At 37.5% G+C, this 27,875-nt stretch overlaps 3 protein-coding genes across 6 annotated transcripts; all 3 read left to right on the top strand.

Moving 5' to 3' along the window:
• The first annotated feature begins 495 nt into the window (after nucleotides 1-495).
• Nucleotides 496-1,933, top strand: LOC127179631 (uridylate-specific endoribonuclease-like). The gene is made up of 7 exons (XM_051133293.1): nucleotides 496-614; nucleotides 784-816; nucleotides 1,275-1,370; nucleotides 1,487-1,528; nucleotides 1,607-1,705; nucleotides 1,820-1,848; nucleotides 1,919-1,933. Exons 1-7 carry the CDS (start codon nucleotides 566-568, stop codon nucleotides 1,931-1,933), a joined length of 363 nt encoding a protein of 120 aa, XP_050989250.1. The 5' UTR covers nucleotides 496-565.
• A 39-nt stretch (nucleotides 1,934-1,972) lies between these two features.
• Nucleotides 1,973-27,379, top strand: LOC127180203 (deleted in malignant brain tumors 1 protein-like). Of its 4 annotated transcripts, none has more exons than XR_007829600.1 (14): nucleotides 1,973-2,068; nucleotides 2,234-2,284; nucleotides 2,657-2,801; nucleotides 3,014-3,198; nucleotides 3,654-3,752; nucleotides 3,941-3,976; nucleotides 4,202-4,300; nucleotides 4,469-4,495; nucleotides 4,642-4,792; nucleotides 5,080-5,291; nucleotides 5,526-5,701; nucleotides 5,845-6,235; nucleotides 15,271-15,434; nucleotides 27,288-27,379. XR_007829600.1 is itself a non-coding variant. In XM_051134195.1 (13 exons), exons 1-12 carry the CDS (start codon nucleotides 1,984-1,986, stop codon nucleotides 6,097-6,099), a joined length of 1,521 nt encoding a protein of 506 aa, XP_050990152.1. In that variant the 5' UTR covers nucleotides 1,973-1,983; the 3' UTR covers nucleotides 6,100-6,125; nucleotides 15,030-15,139. The 4 variants fall into 4 exon arrangements, 1 of the variants encoding a protein (XP_050990152.1); XR_007829598.1 differs by lacking the exons at nucleotides 15,271-15,434; nucleotides 27,288-27,379 and adding exons at nucleotides 6,436-6,683; nucleotides 6,794-6,969; XR_007829599.1 differs by lacking the exons at nucleotides 15,271-15,434; nucleotides 27,288-27,379 and adding exons at nucleotides 6,436-6,701; nucleotides 6,794-6,969.
• LOC127180202 (deleted in malignant brain tumors 1 protein-like) lies at nucleotides 9,270-27,653 on the top strand. Its single transcript, XM_051134194.1, has 19 exons — nucleotides 9,270-9,317; nucleotides 9,520-9,546; nucleotides 9,646-9,678; nucleotides 10,075-10,219; nucleotides 10,418-10,599; nucleotides 10,749-10,893; nucleotides 11,069-11,253; nucleotides 11,576-11,720; nucleotides 11,860-12,044; nucleotides 12,474-12,566; nucleotides 12,774-12,797; nucleotides 12,943-13,329; nucleotides 13,414-13,470; nucleotides 13,685-13,835; nucleotides 14,104-14,315; nucleotides 14,457-14,632; nucleotides 26,535-26,926; nucleotides 27,124-27,389; nucleotides 27,482-27,653. Exons 4-19 carry the CDS (start codon nucleotides 10,092-10,094, stop codon nucleotides 27,523-27,525), a joined length of 2,772 nt encoding a protein of 923 aa, XP_050990151.1. The 5' UTR covers nucleotides 9,270-9,317; nucleotides 9,520-9,546; nucleotides 9,646-9,678; nucleotides 10,075-10,091; the 3' UTR covers nucleotides 27,526-27,653.
• Nucleotides 27,654-27,875: the final 222 nt, after the last annotated feature.

Raw genomic sequence — 27,875 nt, 5'->3', positions numbered from 1 at the left:
TTTATAAGACCCAGTTGTATTATACTCCAGTGAGTGTCCATGCTTAGTGTGAGTAAATGATGACACTGTAAAAAAAAATTAAGAACACCTATGCATTTTTCATTTACTCTGTGTATGTCAACTTTTATGTGTATCCTGATGAACTCCTCATTCTCACAACTCACAAGTTTTGATAAGGAAAATATCTGCACACAAATTACATATTTTGATATTCCCTAATCCAAATGCCATAAGGAATGGGAAACATCAATGAGATTTCAGTACTAATTAAATTAAATGGAATATGTGTGCAAATATTTAATTTGCCTATACTTTCACCACTGCAATTTATGATCATTAGGCTATCTCAAACAACTGTGTCAACAAGTAAAGTCCATAAATTTATAAAGAAAAGGGTTTTAAAACACATCCAGCTGTGTCTTTTCCACAGTTATGCTGCTTTATAGGTTTTTTCCATCAAATGCTCCAGGATATTAATGTGTCATAAGGAAATCTATCTTAGGCTGGTTTGGACTATATAAGTGATAACTGAAAGTTTGAAGACAAACTTGATCAGAAGAGAAAGATGGAAGCTCTAAACATCCTTCTCTTTCTGCTTCTAACTGCTTTTCAGGGTAAGAATATAATTTACTGTCAATGGAAAATCCTTTGAAAACCTGACAATTTGTGGAAAACAACTGCTTGAGTTGACTTTGTAATTATTGACTTAAAAAACATTTAATACATTGCACATAGATAGGCTTTACATTACATTAAGTCTAATGTCTGTTTTTCATATTACAGCAAAAACCACTGTGGGATGGTATTGGACAACAGGTAAATATCCTTTAACATTTTATCTATCTATCTATCTATCTATCTATCTATCTATCTATCTGTTAGATAATATACGGTTAATATCATATTTTATATATTTTATTTTATACATATATAAACCAGGTCATCTTATGAGGAAGTTTGGTCAGCATTACACCAGAATACTAACAGCATAGTTTTTATGTCATTACATGCCTGTAAGAATATCATACTGACAACACAGAAAATGATCTAATTTATGGAAAACAGTTTCTTGTTGGAACATTATGTTTTACTGAAATGATATATAGTCATAAAGCTGACATGAATAAAAAAAATAGTATGTTGGGCATACAGAAAGAAAGGTTTATACTAAATAACATGTATGTCACATTACAGCAATGAATGTTAGCACATTTAATCATTTGCTAATATAACTGCTTTTCTGATTTCTTTTTTTTTATTTCTTTCTCTGCTAGCTTCCTCATGCATGTATAACTGTGGATACGACCTCGGCAGCTGCTCATGCAACTACGACTGTCAGTACTATGGCAACTGTTGCTCTGACTACGACAGTGAGTTGATCAGACACTTCAAGACAGAGAAGGATGCAAATATCTATTGTGCTGAATAGATGATCCTCTGTGATTCCAGAAATTTTTAATGCAGTTTTATTTTTCCCTTATTACAGGCTACTGCTCTACAGTAACAACTGAATGGCCAAGTACAACAGGTGCATGCACCTATTGATGGATTTTATAGTCATATATATTTTTAAAACCTTTGTTGCTAATATGTTTCTCTTTTTTAGATTCTCCGTCCTGCATATATAACTGTGGATATTACTTCGGCAGCTGCTCATGTGCCTACGACTGTCAGTACTATGGCAATTGTTGCCCTGGCTACTACAGTGAGTTCCTCCTGATCAAACACTTCAAAATCAATTACTATACACAAATCTCTCTTGTATTGAGAATGTGGTTCATTTCACAAAATGCAGTTAATATCTGTTTACTTTATACAGGCTACTGCTCACAGATTCAAACGTTTTTGGCAGCTACAACAGGTTTATCTCATCTGTTTGTCAGATTTGAAACATTTCCTGGTTTCATGGATTTTGTAGTTATACATGTATTAATGCCTTCATGGATAATATATGTTTTCCCTCTTCCAGATTTACCCTCCTGCATGTATAACTGTGGATACCACATTGGCAGCTGCTCATGTGACTATGACTGTCATTATTATGGCAGCTGTTGCCCTGACTATGGCAGTGAGTTCCTCTTGATTCAGACACTTTAAAAAATTTGTAAACATAAATACAAATCTTTTGAGCATATGGATCATTGCATTTCCTGTGAAGAAATGAATTTTGCTGAATCAAAAAACTTGGCTTTACTTTTCTTCCTACTTCAGTTTGATCTTTCTCTTTACACAGGTTACTGCCCAACACAAGCACCACCAACAACTTTTGATCCAAATACAGCAGGTGCTTCTGCTGCCATTCATTTAAGTGACACTAATGACATTAAAAAACATAGCCTATACAAAAGCATCTATCTATCTATCTGTCTATCTATCTATCTATCTATCTATCTATCTATCTATTTATTTATCTGTTTGTCTGTCTATCTGTCTATCTATCTGCATCTATATCTATCTATATATCTATAGCATGTGTGCTAACAGCTGTTATATCACATTCTAATCTGCTTATAGCCTGTATTTGGTTGTTTTAAAATGTATTGACTCCTATTGACTCATATTTGAATTTGATGTTTTTGATTAGACACATTTTTTTCCTCAAAATAAAGATGAGTTTAACCTGTTTTATTCTGTTTTCAATCCATTTTCCACCAAGAACCATGTGGTGGCTACATGACAGATTGGATGGGTGAATTGTTCAGCCCCCGGTATCCCAATAGCTACCCTAATAATGCACGATGCACATGGACCATTCATAGCACAGGGAACACAACTGTGTCATTGATCTTCATCGATGTAAAGTAGGACACTTTTTATATTTTACTTCTTTTACTTTTACTTTTCATATTTATAATGAGTTACTGCCAACATTTTCACAGAACATTGAAATTGTGTAACTATATCTGTTTAAATGTTAAGTATTCAATGTTTTCATATGTTCTTAGACAAAATATGGTGGAAAAAAAAAAAAGATGCATTTGCATTTGTTTTCTCTCTCCTCTGTACTTGCTAGTTTGGAAACATGCTGTGATTACATCAGAGTGTATGATGGTCCTTCTACCTCCTCCCCCTTACTGGGAGACATACGGGAGTACAGGAACCAGTCTTTCAAATCCAGCAACAATGATCTGACTGTGTTTTTCTACACTGATGGCAGTGTAACAAATAAAGGATTTCATGCAGAATGGATCTCTGTAGGTAAGCGCAAAATTACATTTGAATCACACAGGTATGTGTGTGTGTGTGTGTTTATATTTTCTTACATACAGTACACACATATGTGAACCTGGACCACAAAAACAGTCATAAGGGTCACGTTTTTGAAATTGAAATAAGCTAAATAAGCTTTCCATTGACATATGGTTTGTTAGGATAGGACAATATTTGTTCAAGATACAACAATTTGACAAACCTGGAATCTGAGGGTACAAAAAAAATATTGAGACATTCACCTTTAAATATCTTCATGGAACATGATCTTTACTCAATATCCTAATGATCTTTGGCATAAAAGCAAAATCTATCATTTTGACCCATACAATGTATTATTGGCTATTGCTACAGATATACCCATGCTACTTAAGACTATTAATCTCAGCTCATTTTACAGCCCTAATTAGAAAGGTTGATCTCCCTGTTTCTCTCTCTACTAGCTTTACCTTCCTGCAGGCATAACTGTGGATACAACCTTGGAAACTGCTCATGCGACTACGACTGTCAGTACTATGGCAACTGTTGCCCTGATTACAACAGTGAGTTCCTATTGATCAGACAGACGCTTTATGATAAAATATTGGGAACATACATACAAATCTTTCCTGTAGAGCACATGGATTATTGTATTTCCCATGATGAAATGCGTTTTGCTGAATCAAAGCTGAATAGTTGCTGAATAGTTACTTTTCTTACTACTTCAGTTTCATCTCTTCTCTTTACACAGGCTACTGCCCATCGACAACTGACATTCCAGTAACAGGTATTGCTGCCATGCATTTGAATTTAAGTGACACTGATGAGATTAATGATCAGTTTTAATGTACAATATCAGTTAAATTCTGTTTTAATATACAATATTTTTTAAAGCTGTCATGAGTCCAGTTTGGCTTTTCTAGCTAAATATACACCAATATTTAACACAACAACATATATATCACAAACCTGATGACACTATTAGTAAAAATCTGTTTCGTCTCTACTATAGCAGGTCATTCTTGCATGCATAACTGTGGACACCATTTCGGCAGCTGCTCATGCACCTACGACTGTCAGTACTATGGCAACTGTTGCCATGACTTTCACTGTAAGTTCCTCAAAAACAGGTGAAACAGCCCTTAACCAGTCTAACATAAAAAAAACTGTGCTAAATGATGAACAGTATAATGTATAATATGTAATGCATAAATGTACAAATGATGTTTTAAGGAATGTTCACTACCAGGGACTTTTTATCTCTTTCTCTTTTTTTCAGGGTATTGCCCATCATACACAACACAAGGTACTGCTGTCACTAGTTTTTTTTTTTTTGTTTGTTTGTTTTGTAATGCCTAAGGCATTCACACAGCATTTGTACCTGATTCTAATGACACTTGTTTTTGTAAGATACACATTTCATAAGTATAAGTAACACATTTCTTTCTTTAGATCCTCACCCTCATTGTGGAGGACACCTGTATGGTTCTGGACTGTTTTCCAGTCCAAACTACCCATACTATTATCATGACAATGCCTACTGTGTGTGGTATCTCTCTGCTCAGCAAGGACAGAGGATCTTTCTGACATTTTCTGATGTGCAGTAAGTGAGAGATCAGTGGTGATTAGTGCAATACTGGTGGAATAATATTTGCTCCTTGCTAAGCTGATGAAACCATCATATTTCTATTTACTATAATTTAGTAATTTTATTATCTAATTTATAATAATAAAACCATAATTTATTGTAGTGTGATTATTGAAGATTTTTTATTTATGCAGTACCACTAAAGACCTGCAGGTGGAACCCAATACAAATGACTTGTTGAGTTCTAGTGTGGCTTAAAACGTTTATCTTGGATCAGGTACCATTTTGCCTGTTTCTTTCAGATTGGAGCGCTGCTGTAATTGTGACTACATCACAATATACGACGGCTCTTCCACTGGTTATCCACAGCTGGGAAAGGTCTGCTTCAATGACACCACACACCAGGTGTTTCACTCTTCTTCACGATACATGACTGTTGTCTTCAGGAGCGACTACTCTGGTGTCAGCCATGGTTTCAAGGCCCTTTTCACAAGCTCTCTGACTGCAAATCAAGGTAAGGCCATGTAAAAAGATTAAGTAAAGATTCAATGAAGTTCTATGCTGAATAGCTGTCACATGTATTCCATCCTTCCTCTGACCATATTTGAGTTTTCTCTTCACAAATTAAATGTATTTTAAAAACAAATATACACAAGCATTTTAAAAATGTAAGACCTTTTTTTTCTGAATGTAAATAAATACTTGTAAAAAAAAATTAACTGAAGGGATGAAATTTTTTGCTCTACAGGTCGTGTGGATTGTTCCTCAGACAACATGGTCATTGCCATTCAAAGGTCTTACCTGAACTCAGTTGGGCTGAGCCCATATGACCTTTATGTGGATGATCATGTTTGCAGACCCTCTGTTAGCAGTAGTGAGGTTGTGTTCAGCTTCCCACTTGACACATGTGGGACTGTCAAAGAGGTATGACCTACACATGTGCCAGATCCAGCATGGCTCCAGTACTGATATAAGAGGTGGTATCTGTTTTTTTTTTTTTTTTGCCAAAACTGAAAATTATCATCTTTACCACACAACATCACCTGTTCTCTCTTGCTTCCCTTTAGATGATGAATGGTTATGTGTCCTACACCAACAATGTGCGGGCCTCTCAGTCTCAATCGGGTGAAATCACTCGTCAGTCACAGTTCCTACTACATGTGGGCTGCCGAATGGAGCCGGACACCATGGTGCAGATATTCTACAGGGCCAGGGAGATCATCAATGCCAACATCACAGGAACAGGCCGCTTCAATGCCAGCATAGCCTTTACACCTCCAGCAGTTTCTACTATCAAATTTATGACTCTCCATATGAGGTGAACCTGAATCAGTATCTGTACGTTCAGGTCAAGCTAAACAGGCCTGACAACAGCCTGGATCTCTTCCTGGACACCTGTGTAGCGTCTCCAAATCCCAATGACTTCAAAGATCGCTCCTATGACCTGCTGCGTAACGGGTAACACCTTTTTATTCTTAAATGTGACTCTTTCCAACATCATATCATATGTGACAGTGAAATCAGTTCAGATCTAAGACAGTATTTTTAGTCAGAATTCTGTTGTTCCTACACTAAATATGTTTTTGTGCTCATTTGCACTAATAGTTTGACTGTAGATTAAACTGTATCCAAATTGTCTCTTCTTTTGTCTTTTGTAGATGTGCCAGAGACAGCACATATTACTCCTACACCAGTGGACATCACTATTACGCTCGATTCAGATTCCAGGCTTTCAAGTTCCTCCGGACTCACGCCTATGTGTTCCTGCAGTGTAAGGTGATCATCTGCCCCGATAATGATTACAACTCTCGCTGCCGCCGAGGTTGTCTCTCACGTCGCAAGAGATCCCTTGACAGCAGCACCTACCACACCAATACTGTGATACTGGGGCCAATCAAACTCAAAGGTCAGAGGGCATTAACAGGTATCATTTCTAATGAATTTACCTGTCAGTGTTTGATGTGTTACTACTGAGATTTTCCTAATGTCTGTCTATTAATTTCTCTATTTGTCAAGGACTAAGACGTGGTGGGAAGGATTCTGAGTCAAAGGAATGAACTGGAGTGGAAGGAATGAATAAATCATCTACTGGATCATCACCTTAACTATTACTATTAATCAATCTTTATTAACCACCCAGCAAATTAATCTAAACACAAGTTGATTTTTTGTAATTCAATAAAGAATTTTTAAACAGCAGTTCTGATCACTGGTGTCTGCAGTTGTTTATATTCTCTTGTATTCTGTTCATTGTTTTTATATCAAATCAGACCACGTCATAAATCTGGCGACATGAGTCTGAAGCAAGCCCACCAACTATAGCAGCTTTGAACAGCTTGCAACATTAACACAAAAGAACACTTACTGATAATTCCAACTAAGGAAGGAGACTGACAGTTATGAGACAAGAAACCCAAAATGATGGTTGAAGACACCTTATCACAATCACAAGTATGTGATTGACACATGACAATCACAAGTTAAACCATAAGGAAAATCATTGGTTGAGACTTTCTTGGGTTTCCCCCCACTCAGTATGAAGATTAGGCTCCTTCTAGACCTTTTGACCTTTAGTTCCTCACAGAACACATCTTCACATTCACAGAACGGCACAGAGCCTTTACAGATAAATATGCACCAAAATGATCTCAAAAGGACTTATAAACGAATATTAGTACATTGCATAACTCCATATAATGTATGTAAACCACACAACTGACTATCATGTTCTAATCACTCATTGTGTATGCCATTTTGAATAACTATTGAATAGTTTATAGGATTATAGGCATGTTTAGTATGTGTATGTTTGAATATTCTTGCTTAAGACGTTTCTATCAATCAATTCTTTGTAAAATGTTTGGAGCATTAAACTAGAGACTAAAACATATACTGTAGTTATTCTGTCTTCAAATTCATCAGAGAATATTATTAACTGGCAATATAGAAAATAATAGATGTTATTACATTCCTGCCTGCTAGTAGCCAGTATTAAATTATTTCAAATAGAATTAAATAAATTCAGCTTTTTTTCAATTTTTGATTGGAATCTTCAAAATAAGTTTATTCTGACAGAGAGATTAGAATACCTTAATTCACTGATTATCTGATGCTTTTAGATATTTTTATTCTCATTTTCCAAGTTTATGTGAAGAACCACGTGGTGGCAATATGACAGATTGGATGGGCAACTATTCAGCCCCCAGAACCCTAATAACTACCTGAAGTTTATATTCACTTGCATTCCTTGCAGTGTCCTCTCTGAAATGAAACAAGAAAATGTAAGGTAAAAAAGACAATGACAAATGTGGAATTTCTCATTCAAAGCATGTTTGTTCAACCCCCATTGCATTTAAACGTTTTGGGAGGTTTGGATGCTATTTATTTCTATATTAAATATCTATATTAATTGTGATATTTTTAAAGAAAAAAAATGTGAGGGTGATACAATTGTCCCAAGATAAGAACAAATCATTAAAAAGAAAACCTGGCATAATATTTTATTATTTTCTCATTTTTGACAAAAAACCTTTGCTGTTTATCAGTATTTGAACAACTGCTAAATCAACTATCATGTCCTACATCCAGCATGCAGAAACATTCATAGAAAATGTATTTAAAACATAAAAACTATGATTAAGATGTTTGCACTTACCTGTTTCAAGGGTGTAAGGAAAATTCTATTATTAATTGATGGCTGCCATAAAACTTGAAAATAATATAAAACTACACCAAAGGTTCAAAACCACTGGACATCAACTTGAATACAAAGAGCACTTTTAAGAACTTACCACTAGTATTTTAAACCTTCCAAGTAAGTAAATGTTGATGAAACAGAGTGGACCTCAATAGAATTAGACAGGTTTGGCACCATACTGAATTTAACATGACAGGACTGAGTCACAAAATAAAATTGCTATATATATATATATATGTACACACATATATATATATATAGTCCTGGACAATATGTGTATATGTAAATGACATATAAATTAACGTGTTTACCTGACAAAAGCAAAAGTAGATGAGCAAAAATTTAAGCTATTGTGAGCTGATTTAAAGAAAGTGCAAACACTTCCTCAATAAGACTAGGAAAGAAACTACATAACTGTGGAAACAGCACAGCTGAATTGTATTTTATATCTGTTAGCACAAAGTTTGTGGTAGTTGTGTGATTACAGAATGCAGTACAGATAGTTTTAATGGTGCAACTGTATTCTTTTTAGTGCAAATAAGGCTGTGGTAGTGCTTTGTTGCTTCAAAACACATTTTTATAACTGTAAATACATTTCAAAATTTGGGTCAAGAGTGATAATAAAAGTTGCATAAAATTCAGCTGTATCGTTTCCACGTTTATACTGTTCTATAACTTTTTACCAGCAGAAGCTCCAGGATATTGATGTATCATAAGGAAATCCTCCTTAGGCTGGTTTTGACTATATAAGTGATGATTGGAAAGTTGAAGAGAAACTTGATCAGAAGAGAAAGATGGAAGCTCTGACTCTCCTCCTCAGTCTGCTTCTAACTGCCTTTCAGGGTAAGATTTTAATTCATTGGAGAAAACTGTTCTACATATGGAATAGCTGCTAGCTTGAACATCATATGGTTTGCTCAAATGATTTATCAGTTCTGTGAGATGACTGTAATCATAGAAAAAACCCAAAAACATTTAATACATTGCTCATACAGAAAGACAAATATTGCATGACATTAAATGTTATGCCTATGTCATATTACAGCAAATGTCATTGGGTCACAGACAACAGGTAATTATCCTTCAGCATTATATATTGTAAAACATATTTTTATGCATATATTTTATATAACTTTGAAACATCATTTGATAAGATATTTTGTTTTTATAGATGACTGGCTGTATTCCACTGAAGGTTTTTCAGGTATCTATCTATCTATCTATCTATCTATCTATCTATCTATCTATCTATCTATCTATCTATCTATCTATCTATCTATCTATCTATCTATCTGTCTGTCTGTCTGTCTGTCCTAATTTTATAATTTTTTAACTGGTAACACTTTATTTTAAGGACCAATTCCCATTATTGACTAGCTGCTTATTAGCATGCATATTACTAGAATATAGTCTATTTATTAGTACTTATAATGCACATAGCAATGCCTTATTCTTCATAAACATATATAACTATTAATATAGGCAGCAAATAAGAAGATTATTGAAGGAAAACTCTTAATTAATAGTGAATATGTGTTTCCTATTCTAAGGTGTAACCAAATAATTTTATACACTGATTACATTTTTTATTCTCTTGAAGAACCATGTGATGGCTATATGACAGATTGGAATGGTGAATTTTTCAGCCCTTGGTACCCTAATAACTATCCTGATAACGCTCAGTGCACATGGACCATTCATAGCACAGGGAACGCAAGTGTGTCATTGACCTTCACTGATGTAGAGTAGGAAACAGTTCTTTCATTATATTTGTTTGTCGCTAGTTGCCATGGTTAAATTAAAATTATATTAATTTATTGAATATATCTGATTTATACTATAAATGATCCTTAAATATTCTTGGAATAAAATGTTAGTATGGTTTTACAAAAACAAAACTAATACATTTGTGTGTGTTTCTATCTCCTTACTGCTCGTTATAGTTTGGAAGAATGCTGTGATTACATCAGAGTGTATGATGGTCCTTCTACCCTCTACCCCATACTGGGAGAAATACGGGACTACTGGAACCAGTCTTTCAAATCCAGCAACAATGATCTGACTGTGTTTTTCTACAGTGATAGCAGTGTAACACGTAAAGGATTTCATGCATACTGGGTCTTTGGTATGTGATTAAAAGACATGAATACAACTTGATATATGATATAATGACTTTCAACCTCTGCCATTGTGCTATGTTAAATTTCAAATAATTCTCTCAAAATTACTGTTGCTGTGTCTGTCTTTTTATTCTGTTTCCATCTCTATATGAAGAAACATGTGGTGGCTATATGACAGATTCGATGGGTGAATTTTTCAGTCCCCGGTATCCTAATAACTACCCTGATAACTCATACTGCACGTGGACCATTCATAGCACAGGGAACCAGACAGTGTCATTGTCCTTTAATGACATTAGGTATGACATTATTTAAATTTTCTAATTTTGGAATTTAGACTGTATACTGAAAATGAATTACTTTTCTTTTTTCCCATTGAAACATTACAAAAAATACTAATATGATGGTCAAAAAAACAAAAAAAAATATATATATATATTTGCATTTGTTATCTCTGTCTTCTCTGCTTGCTAGTTTGGAAGGATCCAGTGATTACATCAAAGTATATGATGGTCCTTCTACCCACTACCCCTTACTGGGGGAAACAGGGAACTACTGGAGTTGGTTTTTCCAATCCAGCAACAATGATCTGACTGTGCTTTTCCATACTGATGGCAATGCAACTAGTAGAGGATTTCATGCAAACTGGGTCTTTGTGGGTATGCAATTTAAAGAAATGAACAGAACTTGATTGATATAAATTTATTAATGTATTTAATAATGTATTAGGACGTTTTGATGTTTTTAATTTATTTCTGTATTTATTTTTGGACACAGAATCAAAAAACGTCAGGGTGATACAAGTATCTTATATCATTATGAAAAAGAAGGCCTTTTTAAATAATGAAATTCTTGAAAAGTATTTTGGCATGAATGTTTATTGTTGTTTCTCTCTTTTTAACCAAACTCTTTCAACTGTTAATCAGTATTTGAAAAAAATGTGTTTTTATTCTGTTTTCCATGTTCCATCCCTATGTGAAGAATCATGTGGTGGCTATATGACAGATTCGATGGGTGAATTATTCAGTCCCCGGTATCCTAATAACTACCCTGATAACTCATACTGCACGTGGACCATTCATAGCACAGGAAACATGACCGTGTCATTGACCTTCAATGATGTTGAGTAAGACACTGTTTGAATTTTTCTTATTTTGGAACAGAGACTGTATACTGAAAACTTCTACATTTCTTAGTAATAGTAACAGTAATATAGACAAACAAATATATTTAGATTTGTTTTCTCCGTCTTCTCTGCTTGCTAGTTTGGAAACATGCTGTGATTACATCCAAGTATATGATGGTCCTTCCACCCACTACCCCTTACTGGGAGAAATACGGGACCACTGGAACCAGTCTTTCAAATCCAGCAACAATGATCTGACTGTGTTTTTCTACAGTGATCACAGTGTAACAAATAGAGGATTTCATGCAAACTGGGTCTTTGTGGGTATGCAGTCAAAAGAAATATCTAGAACTTCATCTATATGAATTTCAACCTGTATCATTTTGCAAGGATTATTTTACATGCATTATTAAATTTAAGTAAATTTGCCAACTGTGCATTTTTCAAATATTTTATTCCATAAAATACTAAAACAATTGTTCAGAAACTGAAATCGTTAAATGAAGCCTGATCCAGAACCGGAAATGTTAAATACCTTATGATTCACTTCTCACCTATAAAGCCGTCCTCCACTTTCACATCAACTATATGAAATCAAATCTTTTTCCACAATTTTCTATTTCAAATCAGTGCTCATCATCAGTTTTGAGATAAGATATGCTGCATGATCCCCATTATTCATGCACACTCATTTATTATTGGCATTGTGGATGAAGAAAAAATATATAATAATACATTATCTCTTTTCTCTAGGCTCCTGCAATGGTAACTGTGGCCTGTTTATAGGCCACTGTGCATGTGACGACGTCTGTCATAGGTTTAGGGACTGTTGCCCTGACTATGATGGTGAGTTCCTCTTGATCCAACACACATTTCAAAGCAAACACATGACTCTTCTGTATTAAGCACAGGTTAGGGTATTGCTTGTTTTTTCTGAGATTAATAACTGTGCCAAAGATGCCTAAAAGTGACAAAAGAATTTGTAAAGCACTGTTGGCCTACATGATCGTTAGTAAGGGTTCATACTGACAAGTTCTTTCCCCTTTTTCTTAGACTACTGCACAGTGTCCACAACAGGTACAGCTGTCACACAGTAGTATAATCAACACCTGAAACTAATATACATACTGTTTATAATATAACTGATTGTAAAGGTAAGTCCGACACTAGTTTAACAATACTTTAATTTCCTTTTTCAATAATTATTTGAATGATTAAACAGAGGCTCCCTCAGATGACCCCTGCTACAACTACACTGTATTGGACGACCCTTGGAGAGCCACCGACTATCCTCAGAATGACTCAGTCTTAATGTGTGATCAGGATATGAATTGGTTTGGCTGGTATCGTCTCTTCATTCATGGCCAGAGTGTCCAGATGCCAGACACATGTGTTGATATGAACAAATGTGGCACTCATGCCCCACTGTGGTTAAACGGTGGACACCCAAATGTCAATGATGGAGTGGTCACCCGAGATGTCTGTGGTCACTGGGACTATGACTGCTGTTTTTTCAGATCTACTCCCATCAGAGTGAAAGCCTGTCCAGGCAATTATTCTGTCTACGAGTTTGTTAAACCAAGTTTCTGTTCTTTGGCATATTGTGCAGGTAATCAAATTTACATATGAAACAATGTTCAAACACATACATCCTTGTGTCTCTTTATTAATAACTTTAAAATATTTCTTCCAGATGTGGGGAGCAGCAACACCACATATACAACTGCTGCAACAGAGACCATCTCATCTGGTAATGGCCATTTTCACATTTGATGGCTACTTACATGTACAGTCAACATGACCTACCTATATCAGCCTCTTGTCGAGGACACCTTTATGCATTCATAAACACTGATTTCCACAGTATCTATCATGCCAATTTTGCAATTTTTTTCTCCTCTTTTCCCACATGCCTGGACAATGTTGATTGCATTTCATGTATTTTGGGGAATCACAATCTTCAGTTCCTCACCCAGAGTGTGGAGGACACCTATATGGTTCTGGACTGGTTTCCAGTCCAAACTACCCATACTATTACCATGACAATGCCTACTGTGTATGGCATCTCACTGCCCACCAAGGACAGAGGATCTTCCTGACATTTGCTGATGTGCAGTAAGTGAGAGAACATGTGATTGATTTAACTGTGGTCGAACTAGTTTCATTATTAGCAATCTTTGATCAATGAAAACCTCTTATTTATAACATATTTAACATTTTTATCTCATTTTATTTTAGTCTTTCATATATACAGCAAAAATGTTATTGTGTACTGCTAGAAGCAGTGTTATTATTGAGAGGATTTTTGTGCAATACCACGAACAACCTGCAGGTGGACCCAGTTAAATGGCTTGTTTAGTTCAGGATAAAATGTTTCTTTCAGACTGGAGCGCTGCTGTAACTGTGACTACATCACGGTGTACGACGGCCCTTCCACTGGTTATCAACAGCTGGGAAAGGTCTGCTTCAATGACACCACACACCAGGTGTTTCACTCTTCTTCACGATACACGACTGTTGTCTTCAGGAGTGACTACACTGGTGTCAGCCAAGGTTTCAAGGCTCTTTTCACAAGTTCTTTGACTGCAGATCAAGGTAATCTACTTTGAAATAATACTAAAATGCAACAACTTTTAGATGCTAAAAGCTGTAGTTATTCTAAAATATTAATACATTTTAATAAATACTTTAAATGCAGAAAATTACACTGAGGGGATGAAATTCTTTGCTCTGCAGGTCGTGTGGATTGTTCCTCAGACAACATGGTCATTGTCATTCAAAGGTCTTACCTGAACTCACTCGGGTTGAGTGCATATGACCTTTATGTAGATGACCATGTTTGCAGACCCTCCATTAGCAGTACTGAGGTTGTGTTCAGCTTCCCACTTGACACATGTGGGACTGTCAAAGAGGTATGCCCTACACATGTGCCAGATCCAGCATAGCTCCAGTACTGATATAAGAGATGGTATCTGTTTTCTTTTGCCAAAACTGAAATTCACCCACTCTCTGTCTCTCTTTCCCTTTAGATGATGAATGGTTATGTGTCCTACACCAACAATGTGCGGGCCTCTCAGTCTCAGTCGGGTGAAATCACTCGTCAGTCACAGTTCCTACTACACGTGGGCTGCCGAATGGAGCCGGACACCATGGTGCAGATATTCTACAAGGCCAGGGAGATCATCGATGCCAACATCACAGGAATTGGCCACTTCGATGCCAGCATAGCCTTTTACACCTCCAGCAGTTTCTACTAAAATTTATGACTCTCCATATGAGGTGAACCTGAACCAGCCTCTGTACGTTCAGGTTGAGCTAAACAGGCATGACTACAGTCTGGATCTCTTCCTGGACACCTGTGTAGCATCTCCAAATCCCAGTGAATTTAAAGATCGCTCCTATGACCTGCTGCGTAACGGGTAACACCTTTTCATTCTTAAATGTGACTCCCTTCACCATCATATCATATGTGGCAGTGGAATCAGTTGAGATCTAAGTATTTCAGTATTTCAGAATTCTGAACTGTATTTCTTTTTTTTATCTTCTGTAGATGTCCCATTGACAACACATATTATTCCTACACCAACGGTCATCAATACTACGCTCAATTCAGTTTCCGGGCTTTCAAGTTCCTCTGGACTCACGCCTATGTGTACCTGCAGTGTAAGGTGATCATCTGCCCCGATAATGATTACAACTCTCGCTGCCGCCAGGGTTGCCGCAACCGTCGCAAGAGATCCCTTGACAGCACCTACCACACCAATACTGTGACACTGGGGCCAATCAAACTCAAAGGTCAGAGGCCATTAACAGGTATCATTTGTGATGAACTGTATTACAATTGACGCTTTTCTAATTTTCTGTCCATGTACTGTCATTCAAGGCATGGTGTGAAGGAGTTTGAAACTTCGAAGGAACAAAGTGATCATCTTCTCAATCATAACTTTAATCATTACTATTAATCAATTCTTATGAACCACCCAGCAAATTAATTCAAATACAAATTGTATTTTTGGAATTCAATAAAGCATTTCTAAACAGCAGTTCTTGTCACTGGTTTCTCCAATGGTTTATAGTCACTTTTCCATTTAATTTGTTTATATGGCCATTCTGATGGTTCTAATGGTGCCACCAACATGCAGAAACAACTCATTTATTATTAATGATTACTGCATCAGCACCTAACGAACAGTAATCAATAGACTGTTATTAGATAAATGTGTATTAATTCCCTAATAACATGTTATATTAACTAATGATTTAAATTCATATGTTAATTACCACAATCGTCAAAGCTATGTACTTTAATTTCCAGTTGTCTGCTTTTAATTAATCATTAGCTAATGATTTGCAAAGGTAGATACTTAATTGAGCAAAACTTTTACTCAGTATCCATACTTTCACTGAATTAAAAGAGGACTCACCTTTCAGAACAACAATTCACAAATAATTTACTCACCCCCTTGTCATCCAAGATGTTCATGTCTTTCTCTCTTCAGTCATAAAGAAATTATGATTTTTGAGGAAAGCATTTCAGGATTTTTCTCCATATAATGGACTTCATTGGTGCCCTGATTTTGAACTTCCAAAATGTAGTTTAAATGCAGCATCAAGGGGCTCTAAACGATCCCAGCCCAGGAAGAAGGGTCTTATCTAGCGAAACGATCTGTAATTTTTTTGGAAAATAAAGTTTTTTAGACTTTTTAAGCACAAAAGCTTGTGTAGCACAGGCTCTGGGATGCGTGTTCACGACACTACGTACTATTGAATCATGTCGAAAGTCATGCGGAACGTAAGGCGAAACTACAGACCCAGTGTTTACAAAGCGAATGCACAAAGACTAAGACAGTGCAAGTAAGTTTGTAAACGTTGTTTACAAACAAAAAGGTACAACAATGTCCTTCTCTCAAGTTGTAGGAAAAAATAAGATGGTTTTTCGCCATACTCAGTACACGGACGATGAACTTACATGTGAGTCGTAGTAGTGATGGGAAGTTCGGATCATTTTACCGACTCAGACCTTTGAGTCTTGTTTAGCAAAATGAACAAATCTTTTTTCGAGTCATTTCATTCATTTTAACAAAATATAATTAAAATGTTACGTGCTACTTCAATAACACATCTACTGCTTACACAAACGTTGATCACACTACAAACAAGACAAAACTATAATGCTATAAGAAACAGAAAAGTTAATTCATTGTTTACCTGGGTCTTTAGTCTATGATTAGCTCACCTCACCTCTTATCTGACAAGTTTTCCGGTTTGAGTCGTTTGTTCATCACGTGACAGCCCCATAAGATGAACGAATGACTCAAAAAACCCGAAGACTCAAAACAGGTGAACTAATTTCAGTACAGAACCTAATAGGATGTTGCACATGCGCAACTGAACGAATCACTCCCCTAGAGACTCGTTGCTCCCGAGTCATCATTAAAGATTCATTCAAAATGAAAGAATCGTTCAAGAATGACCCATTACTAATTCGTAGCATTGAGGACGCGCACCCCAGAGCCTGTGCTACAGAAGCTTTCGTGCTTAAAAAGTATACAAATTTTTTTCTAAAAAAATGACAGATCGTTTTGCTAGATAAGACCCTTCTTCTTCGGCTGGGATCGTTTAGAGCCCTTTGAAGCTGCATTTAAATGCATTTTGGAAGTTCAAAATCAGGGCACCAATGAAGTCCATTATATGGAGAAAAAATCCTGGAATGTTTTCCTCAAAAACCATAATTTCTTTACGACTGAAGACAGAAAGACATGAACATCTTGGATGACAAGGAGGTGAGTAAATTATTTGAAAATTGTTGTTCTGCAAGTGGACTTCTTTAATTTCTGAGTACTTTTACACCCATGTGAATGACTTCAGGTCCATCAAACTTCATTTGCTGTGCGCAGTGAAAAGGTGGATTGGCTATGGCTGTTGTTTTTTATTAATTTGACAGTTTGTTGCTTATTAAATAAGTTTCTTACTTTGAAAGATTTTAACAGATAAAAGCATACAGAGAAGGACAATTAGAGTAGGATATCCTTATGACAGATCAATATCCTGGAGCCTGAAACTAACTGTGGAAAAGACACAGCTGGATGCAGTATCTGCTGACACAAAGTTTGTGATAGTGGTGTGATCAGAGATTGCTGTACAGATAATGTTCATGACGCTATTGTATACATTTCATTTAGTTCAAATAAGACTGTGGCAGTTCTACATTGTTCTACACATTCCACTTTTTTTTTTTATCCAGGTAACTGAAACTAGCACTACTTTCATATCTCTTGTTTTATACTAGACTTGCTCTCTCTTGTTTCATGTATTCATTTTTACATTTTTGTAGAACTGTAAATGTTTGTTTGATGTCAAATAAGACACTATTTAAATTTCTTTATTTTGGGAATGGAGACTGTATACTGGAAATGAATGACTTTTACATTTCATTTTCCAAGTAAACATTACAACAAAATACTAATATGGTGGACAAACAAAGTACATTTGTTATCTCTTTCTGCTCTGCTTGCTAGTGTGGAAACATGCTGTGATCACATCAGAGTGTATGAGGGTCCTTCTACACGCTACCCCTTACTGGGAGAAGTACAGGACTGGGGCCAGTCTTTCAAATCCAGCAACAATGATCTGACTGTGCTTTTCTACAGTGATCACAGTGTAACTAACAGAGGATTACACGCAAACTGGGTCTTTGTGGGTATGCAATTAAAAGAAATAATAAATACGTCTATATGAATTTAAACCTAATAGTTTGCTATTTCAAATTCTGTCTCTATTTACAAGTACTGTTTTAAGTGTATAAATTGATTGACCAAATAAATTGAATTGATTTCTTTTTTTACAAATATTTTTTCCATTTTTAAATTCCCTTTCCCACCTTTTGTTATGTAATGGTGATAACATTTCCTATAAGTAAATGTTTACAGATGAATTAACATGATCACTCCATAATCATAAACTTTGTGTAAACAGACATAAAATAATACAAAGCCTAGAGTAATTATACAAGTTTTATAATATTCAGCTGTGTCTTTTCCACAATTATGCTGCTCTAGTGTTATAATTCCATCAGAAGCTTCAGGATATTGATGCGTCATAAAGAAAACATCCTTAGGCTGGTTTTGACTATAAAAGTGATGACTGGAAAGTTGAAGACAAACTTGATCAGAAGAGAAAGATGGAAGCTCTGACTCTCCTCCTCGGCCTGCTTTTAACTCCCTCTCAGGGTAAGATTTTAATTTAGTGGAAAAAACTGTTCAACATGTTCAAAAGCTGCTAGCTTGAACATGTTTCCCTTAAATTACTTCTTAGTTCAGTGAGATGACTTATCATAGAAAAAAAACATTACCATTACTCATACAGAAAGAGAAGTATTACATTATAATAAATGTTATGCCTCTGTCATATTACAGCAAATATCATTGGGACAAAGAAAGCAGGTAAATATTCTTCAACATTATACAACTCAAACATGACTTTTTATGCATATATATAACATTGAAACTTCATTTGATAAGATATTTTGTTTTCTATCTATCTATCCTAATTTTATAACAGTAGGACCAATTCCCACTATTGACTAGTTGCATATTAGTATGCCTATTACTAGCATATTGGCTGTTAATTATTGGCTGCTTATTAATTTAACTAACTAGCACTAATTTAACTTTTTAACTTACTAGCAAATAAGGACATTACTGAGTGGAAATTCTCAATTTATAGTGAATATGTGTTTTCTATTCTAAAGTATTACAGAATAACTTTATACACTTGTTATCTGTTTTTTTTTTTTTTTTTTTTTTTTTTTTTTTTTTTTTTGTGAAAATGCAACATTTTAAATATTTTTAATTCTCTTTTTTCCATCAGTATTTGAAGAACCATGTGGTGACTATATCACAGACTGGACAGATATTCTTTCCAGCCCATCATACCCTCGAAACTATCCTGATAGCACTCGGTGCACATGGACCATTCATAGCACAGGGAACACAAATGTGTCACTGATCTTCCTCGATGTAGAGTAGGAGCAGTTCTTTCATTATACTTGTTTGTTGCTACAGTAGTTCATTGCCACAGTAAAATGAAATTATCTTAATTTATAGAGTAAATATGACTTTTTGTTAAATATTTTGTGAACACCTAATGTATATCCTTAAAAATTTTTGGATGAAATATTAGTATGGTTTTACAAAAACAAAACTAATACATTTGTGTGTGTTTCTATCTCCTTACTGTTTGCTAGTTTGGAAACATGCTGTGAATACATCAGAGTATATGATGGTCCTACTACCCTCTACCCCTTACTGGGAGAAGTACGGGACTACAGGAACCAATCTTTCAAATCCAGCAACAATGATATGACTGTGTTTTTCTACAGTGATAAAATAGAGGATTCCATGCAGAGTGGGCCTTTGGTATGTGATTAAAAGACATGAATAGAACTTGATGGCCTGGTTTCACAGAGAGGGCTTAGACTAAGTCAGGATTAAGCTATAGTTCAATTAGGACATTTAAGTTGTTTTATAAATGTACCTTAGAAAAAACAACAACATTACTGGTGTACATCTTGCAACAAAACAAAGACACTGATATATTTTAAGAACAGTCAGTGCAAGTTTCTTTCAGTTGAAACAGCTTAGACCAGAGGTGGTGAACTCCAGTCCTGGAGAGCCGCAGCCCTGCAGAGGTCAGCTCCAACTTAGTCTGGGACTAGGCTTAAGCCTTGTGTGTGAAACTATGTTGTATTCTAACTTTCAACCTCTCTGAATTTCTAGTCATTCTCTCACAATTACAGCTGTATCTGTCTTTTTATTCTGTTTTCCATCTTTCATTTCTATGTGAAGAATCATGTAGTGGCTATATGACAGAATGGATGGGTGAAATGTTCAGTGCCCAGTATCTACAAAACGGTAACTACACGGATAACTCAAACTGCACATGGACTATTCATAGCACAGGGAACCAGACCGTGTTGTTGACCTTCTTCGATGTTGGGTATCACAATATTTGAATTTTGGAACTGAGACTGTACTGAGACTTTTATTTTTTATTTTTTATTTTTTTTCCAAGGAAACATAACGACATCTTTGTCTTGTCTACTTGCTAGTTTGGAAGAATGCTGTGATTACATTAGAGTATATGATGGTCCTTCTACCAACTACCCCTTACTGGGAGAAATACGGGATGTACCGGACCAGCCTCTCCAATCCAGCAACAATGATTTGACTGTGCATTTCTACAGCGATGACAGTGTAACAAATAGAGGATTTTATGCAATCTGGGCCTTACTGGGTATGCAATTAGAAGAAATAAATAGAACTTCATCTATATGAATTTATTAATGCATTTTATAATGTATTAGGAGTATTTATTTTTTGGAGGACACAGAGTCAAAAAAATGTCAGGGAGATAAAAATATCTTATATCATAATGAAAGTAAGCCCTTTTTAAAGAATGAAATTCTTTAAAAAAGTATTTTAGCATAAACATGTATTGTTATTTCTTTCTCTTTTTTTAACTAAACACCTTCAGTTGTTAATGAGTATTTGAAAAACTGTGTCTGCCTTTTTATTTTGTTTTCCATCTCTATGTAAAGAACCATGTGGTGGCAATATGACAGATAGGGTGGGTGAATTATTCAGTCCCTGGTACCCTAATAAACACCCTATTTACTCATACTGCACGTGGACCATTCAAAGCACAGGAAACATGGCCGTGTCACTGACCTTCAACGATGTTGAGTAAGACACTATTTGAATTTTCTTATTTTATAACAGAGACCGTATACTCAAAATTAATATCTTTTACATTTATTTTTTTTTCAAGGAAAACATTACAACAAAATAGTAATATGATGGACAAACAAATATATGTACATTTGTTATCTCTGTCTTCTCTGCTTGCTAGTTTGGAGCCATGCTGTAATTACATCAGAGTATATGATGGTCCTTCCACGCTCTCCCCCTTACTGGGAGAAATACGGGAGTACGGAAACCAGTCTTTTAAATCCAGCAACAATTATATGACTGTGCGTTTCTACAGTGAATATAATGTAATAAGTCGAGGATTTCATGCAAACTGGGTCTTTGTGGGTATGTAATTAAAAGAAATAAATAGAACTTTATCTATATGAATTTAAACCTAATAGTTTACTATATCAAAGTACCTATTTGCGAGTACTGTTTTAAATGTATTATCAAACTTAACTTGATTTGCCAATGTAAGGTCATTTCTTTTTTCCATTTTTTTTTTTTTTTAATAAATACCTTATGATTCCCTTTCCCACCTATAAACCCATCATTCGTGTGTCTCTTTATTAATAACTAGCCATTAAAACATTTCTTCCAGATATGGGAAGCGTCAACAACACATATACAACTGTTGCACCAGAGACCATCTCATCTGGTAATGGCCACACATAAGTGCTATAATACATGAATATTTGCTGCCAATAAATGGAGAGTCAACATGACATTCCTCAAATGTTTCAGCCCTTTGTCAAATATACATTTAAGGATTGATCAACAACTGTATTTATTGTGCCAATTCTGCTAACTTTTTCTCCTTTTTTCCCACATGCCTGGACAATGTTGATTGCATCTCACGTATTTTGCAGCATCACAATCTCCAGTTCCTCACCCAGAGTGTGGAGGACACCTGTATGGTTCTGGACTGTTTTCTAGTCCACACTACCCAAACTATTACCATGACAATGCCTACTGTGTGTGGTATCTCACTGCTCAGCAAGGACAGAGGATTTTCCTGACATTTGCTGATGTGCAGTAAGTGAGAGAACATGTGATTGATTTAACTGTGGTGGAACTATTGTAAATATGTTTGCTATCTATAAAGCTACAAACATCTCAGGGGCAACTTCCTTAAGCTTGAGGGAGCTGGTACTTAGTGCTTGCCTCTATGATGGCATGCACTCCCCTCAGCATGGCAGCGTGGGTATAACCATTCCCCATAGCAACCCCTAGAGGACGCAGTTCGATTCATCGAAAGGGAACATCTCAGGTTACGTATGTAACCCTGGTTCCCTGAGATGGGAACGAGACACTGCATCCTCTAGGGGTCGCTATGGGGAATGCTATCTCAGTGGCCCGTGTCTGAAGCCTACATATAAAAACAACAACAATGTTGGCTGGCGACAGCCTATGACGTCACTTCCGGCGCAACTCGTTGCTGCCGGTGCGTCACTACCGGTGTGACCATAGTATAAAAGGATGCCGGCAGAACACAACATTCACTTCTTTGTCTGAAGCTTACGTCTGAAGCATGGCGACGAGACTAGAGAGCGCAGTGACTCGTTCCTTTCTCAGGGAACCAGGGTTACATACGTAACCTGAGATGTTCCCTTTCGAGGAATCGAACTGCGTCCTCTAGGGGTTGCTATGGGGAATGGTTATACCCACGCTGCCATGCTGAGGGGAGTGCATGCCATCATAGAGGCAAGCACTAAGTACCAGCTCCCTCAAGCTTAAGGAAGTTGCCCCTGAGATGTTGTGATGGCTGTCAGTGACATTATCCCCTTCAGCCAAAAGCCTGAGCTGCATACCCAAAGACTTACCTGAAAAGGATCAGAAATGCTGGACCCAGGGTAGAGCTAGGAGCTTGGAATCAGAAGACATTCCTTTAAGGGGATATGGCCAAATGCCTAGGGTTTCACCTAGGTTTGGCCGGTCACCCAGGGGGCTACCATGGGCTCTGCATAGGTTCACTTAGGAACCGTCCTACAGAACATAGGTAGCAACACCCTGCTCAAGGATGCGTAAGTAGAGTGGGGCCCAAGGTGACCGGGGACAACCAACTCCGAGAATGGGCATGAGATTGAGCGTGAAACCCATATCATAGAGAGCGTGAATCCCTACCATACAGGATTTTAAAATGGACGCAAAATCTAGGTGCATTCCATATCACAGTGTGAATTTAAGAAAAGTGTGCGCACTTGTGTGTGCACTTAGCATAAACATGGATTTAAGAAAGTGCCCAAAGGTTCCTGCGGGCACTTACCATAACATAGATTTTAGAAATACCACTTATTCAGAAGCGGTGTGCTAGTAGATAACCCTCTGGAGAGGGGAGCACTGCTAGGCATTCCAAACAAGGCCCCAAGGGGTAGGCAGTAAGGGTGAACCTCAGCTGCCCAGTTGGGGCAATGCTCAGAGCCAACCCTCAAGGTGAGGGGAGCATCGCTACGCCAAACAGACAATTAGCCACAGCTAGCTGCCTGATAGTGCTGCCATGGAGCCGATGCACTTGACCAACGTGAGAGGTCAGTGCATCAGGACAGGCGTCTAACTCCTGAGAGACAAGGAGAAACACCGGATCTGCCCAGGGATGACAAGCTCTTAAGAGACCCTCCCGCAGCGAGGCGAGCATTGTCATGCCCTGTCAAAAAGGCCTTGGAAATGTGATTTGATCACAGGAGACCAGACATTTCAGCGGTGACAAATCCGGTTCAACTCAGTATGGCTGCACAGAGAGCAGCTGCAGAGTGCTGTAGTGGGGAACTGAAGGCCAAGAGTGGCCACAACGTCCAGGTAGCTATGTCAAAGGCAGATCCAAATAGACAAGCATGCCACAACCATAGTCAAAGACCAGAGGGGGGCGTGCTCAAAGAGGACCTACCTAACAGAAAGAAAAACGCAACAGACAGGTCCCAGAAATGCAACAGAAGAGGCTAGACGCATAATAACAGGGTCATACTCACCCACCGTGGTTCCTGCACATGACTTCAGTTAGGCCAGGTAAACCTTCTTGTGAAGCTGCCCAGACCACCATAGTGGGCCATCAACTTACAACCCTAGCAGGGGAGATAGCACTGTCTAGGCAGGGGCACAGGGAGACCGCTGCTTAAAAACTCTAAGAAGGGGAGCAATCACAGTGTTAGCAAAAAGGTATCCCAAGATAGTCAATGTGCCTAGGAAGGCTACCAGAAGGGGACCAGCTGAGATCAACCTGACCACAAAGAGTGGGCTGTCTGCTTACAACCCTAGCAGAGGAGACAGCGCTGTCTGGGTAAGAGCTCAAAGAGACCACTACTTAAAACTCTAGGAAGGGGAGCTATCACTGAGCTATCAGCAGCTAGCAGGGAAGATAGCACAATCTAGGCGAGGGCTCAAGGAGACGCTAATAATAAAGATCCTAGGAAGGGGAGCAGTCATAGAGCTAGCACACAGATATCCTCGGATGCCTATGTGTGTAGGAAGGGCTACCAGAGGTGGAACGGAATAAAACCACCCAGATTACAGAGAGTAGGCTGTCTACCTATATTCCAAAAAGGGGCGACAGCATTGTCTCGGTGAGGGCTCAAGGAAAGGGGACCATGCAACTGCCGAGACCACCAGCAGTGGGCTGTTTAACTATAAACCTGATAAGGGAAGACAGCACCATCTCGGCAGGCTCCAGGGAGGGGCTATTAAGAACACCAAACAAGGGTCTTAACTAGCACAAAGCTATCCTCAGTCAGCTATGCTTCCAGGAAGGCTAACACACAGCTAGCCTCAAATAGCTGCACTTAAGTAAGTCTGTCCCACCATAACCATGGCTGAACTATAACCACCCTCAGATGGCTATAATAAGGAGGTCCCCTTTTTCATGTTCTGTCCATAAACCCAAGTACTGGCAGATAATTAACACCACAACACGCAGCATGGGAGCTAAACATGCTCAGCCCACGCACTAGATTCCCCCGAGAATCAGGCAATAACGGAGCCGCCGCCGTGAATGCGTTGTTAATGCCGCGAGAGGCAAACACACTCATGCAAATTCAGGTATTACAACTCGGGTAAACAGTGAAGACCTCCATTCTTTGTGAATGCATCGCGAGCACCTCCAGTTCCCTCGAGAGCTGGACACACTGCTCTTTACTACACGCACACAGCCCGCAAGCTAGTGAAAGTGAGTATGAGAGCATGCCTGTCTCTCTCAAGAAGCAAACAATGAATGCGATGATCGCATTCAACTTTTTTGTGTCCTCATTTTATTTAAATCTTTAACATATACACAGCTAAATAATGATTGTATACTGTTATAAGAAGCTCTGTTATTACTGCAATTTTTTTTGTACAGTACCACTAACAACCTGCGGGTGGAACCAGTTATATGGCTTGATAATTTTGGATAAAATGTCTGTTTCTTTCAGATTGGAGCGCTGCTGTAACTGTGACTTCATCACAGTGTACGACGGCTCTTCCACTGGTTATCCACAGCTGGGAAAGGTCTGCTTCAATGACACCACACACCAGGTGTTTCACTCTTCTTCAAGATACATGACTGTTGTCTTCAGGAGTGACTACACTGGTGTCAGCCATGGTTTCAAGGCTCTTTTCACAAGCTCTCTGACTGCAGATCAAGGTAATGCCCTGTGAAATAATACTAAAATATAACAATTTTCAGATGCTAAAAAGCTGTAGTTATTATAAAATATTATACATTTTAATAGATACTTTAAATGCACAAAAATGCATTGAGGGGATGGAATTTTTTGCTCTGCAGGTCGTGTGGATTGTTCCTCAGACAACATGGTTATTGTAATTCAAAGGTCTTACTTGAACTCACTTGGGTTGAGTGCAAATGACCTTTATGTGGATGACCATGTTTGCAGACCCTCCATTAGCAGTACTGAGGTTGTGTTCAGCTTCCCACTAGACACATGTGGGACCATCAAAGAGGTATGACCTACACATGTGCCAGATCCAGCATGGCTCCAGTATTGATATAAGAGGTGGTATCTGTTTTCTTTTGCCAAAACAGAAAATTAGCATGTTCACCACACAACATCACCTGTTCTCTGTTGCTTCCAACTAGATGATGAATGGTTATGTGTCCTACACCAACAATGTGCGGGCCTCTCAGTCTCAATCAGGTGAAATCACTCGTCAGTCACAGTTCCTACTACACGTGGGCTGCCGAATGGAGCCGGACACCATGGTGCAGATATTCTACAAGGCCAGGGAGATCACCAATGCCAACATCACAGGAACGGGCCGCTTCAATGCCAGCATAGCCTTCTACACCTCCAGCAGTTTCTACTATCAAATTTATGACTCTCCATATGAGGTGAACCTGAATCAGTATCTGTACGTTCAGGTCAAGCTAAACAGGCCTGACAACAGCCTGGATCTCTTCCTGGACACCTGTGTAGCATCTCCAAATCTCAATGACTTCAAAGATCGCTCCTATGACCTACTGCGTAACGGGTAACACCTTTTCATTCTTAAATGTGACTCTTTCCAACATCATATCATATGTGACAGTGGAATCAGTTCAGATCTAAGACAGTATTTCAGTCAGAATTTTGTTGTTCTTACACTAAATGCTTTTGTGCTCATTTGCACTAATTGTTTGACTGTAGATCAAACTGTATCCAAATTGTCTCTTCTTTTGTCTTTTGTAGATGTGCCAGAGACAGCACATATTACTCTTACACCAGTGGATATCACTATTACGCTCGATTCAGATTCCAGGCTTTCAAGTTCCTCCGGACTCACGCCTATGTGTACCTGCAGTGTAAGGTGATCATCTGCCCCGATAACGATTACAACTCTCGCTGCCGCCAAGGTTGTCTCTCACGTCGCAAGAGATCCCTTGACAGCAGCACCTACCACACCAATACTGTGATGCTGGGGCCAATCAAACTCAAAGGCCAGAGGGCATTAACAGGTATCATTTCTAATGAATTTACCTGTCAGTGTTTGATGTGTTAATACTGAGATTTTCCTAATGTCTTTCCCTTCATTTCTCTATCTGTCAAGGACTAAAGCGTGGTGTGAAGGATTTGGAGAAGTCAAAGGAATGAACTGGAATAGAAGGAATGAATGAATCATCTACTCGATCATCACCTTAACTATTACTATTAATCAATCTTAACCACCCAGCAAATTAAATAAAACACAAATTGTATTTCTGCAATTCAATAAAGTATTTCTAAACAGCGGTTCTGATAACTAGTGTCTGCAGTTGTTTATATTCTCTTGCATTGCATTAATGGTGTTTTTATGGCCTCTGTGAAATGAATCAACATAATGCAAGGTACAAAAGACAAAGACGAACATATCTTTTCTTGCTCAAACTTGTTTTGTTCAAAACCTGTTAGATTTAAAGGTTTTTGGAGGTTTGGATGTTATTAATTTCTATATTAATTAATAG

The sequence above is a fragment of the Labeo rohita genome, chromosome 17, assembly GCF_022985175.1.
Source record: "Labeo rohita strain BAU-BD-2019 chromosome 17, IGBB_LRoh.1.0, whole genome shotgun sequence".
In the NCBI taxonomy this organism is placed as follows: Eukaryota; Metazoa; Chordata; class Actinopteri; order Cypriniformes; family Cyprinidae; genus Labeo; species Labeo rohita.
Note: the sequence above shows the minus strand (reverse complement) of the source record. Positions and strands in the feature narration are given on the sequence as shown.

Bases quoted from the DNA above. Each gene is read 5' to 3' on its own strand.
- LOC127179631 (XM_051133293.1), top strand. From the start codon at position 566: ATGGAAGCTCTAAACATCCTTCTCTTTCTGCTTCTAACTGCTTTTCAG. The intron at 817-1,274 runs GTAAATATCCTT...TTTCTCTGCTAG, and splicing joins GGGATGGTATTGGACAACAG to CTTCCTCATGCATGTATAAC. The intron at 1,371-1,486 runs GTGAGTTGATCA...CCCTTATTACAG, and splicing joins CTGTTGCTCTGACTACGACA to GCTACTGCTCTACAGTAACA.
- LOC127180203 (XM_051134195.1), top strand. From the start codon at position 1,984: ATGTATAACTGTGGATACCACATTGGCAGCTGCTCATGTGACTATGAC. The intron at 3,977-4,201 runs GTATTGCTGCCA...TCTCTACTATAG, and splicing joins AACTGACATTCCAGTAACAG to CAGGTCATTCTTGCATGCAT. The intron at 4,496-4,641 runs GTACTGCTGTCA...TTCTTTCTTTAG, and splicing joins CCCATCATACACAACACAAG to ATCCTCACCCTCATTGTGGA.
- LOC127180202 (XM_051134194.1), top strand. From the start codon at position 10,092: ATGACAGATTGGAATGGTGAATTTTTCAGCCCTTGGTACCCTAATAAC. The intron at 12,567-12,773 runs GTGAGTTCCTCT...CCTTTTTCTTAG, and splicing joins CTGTTGCCCTGACTATGATG to ACTACTGCACAGTGTCCACA. The intron at 14,633-26,534 runs GTATGCCCTACA...GCTTCCAACTAG, and splicing joins CATGTGGGACTGTCAAAGAG to ATGATGAATGGTTATGTGTC.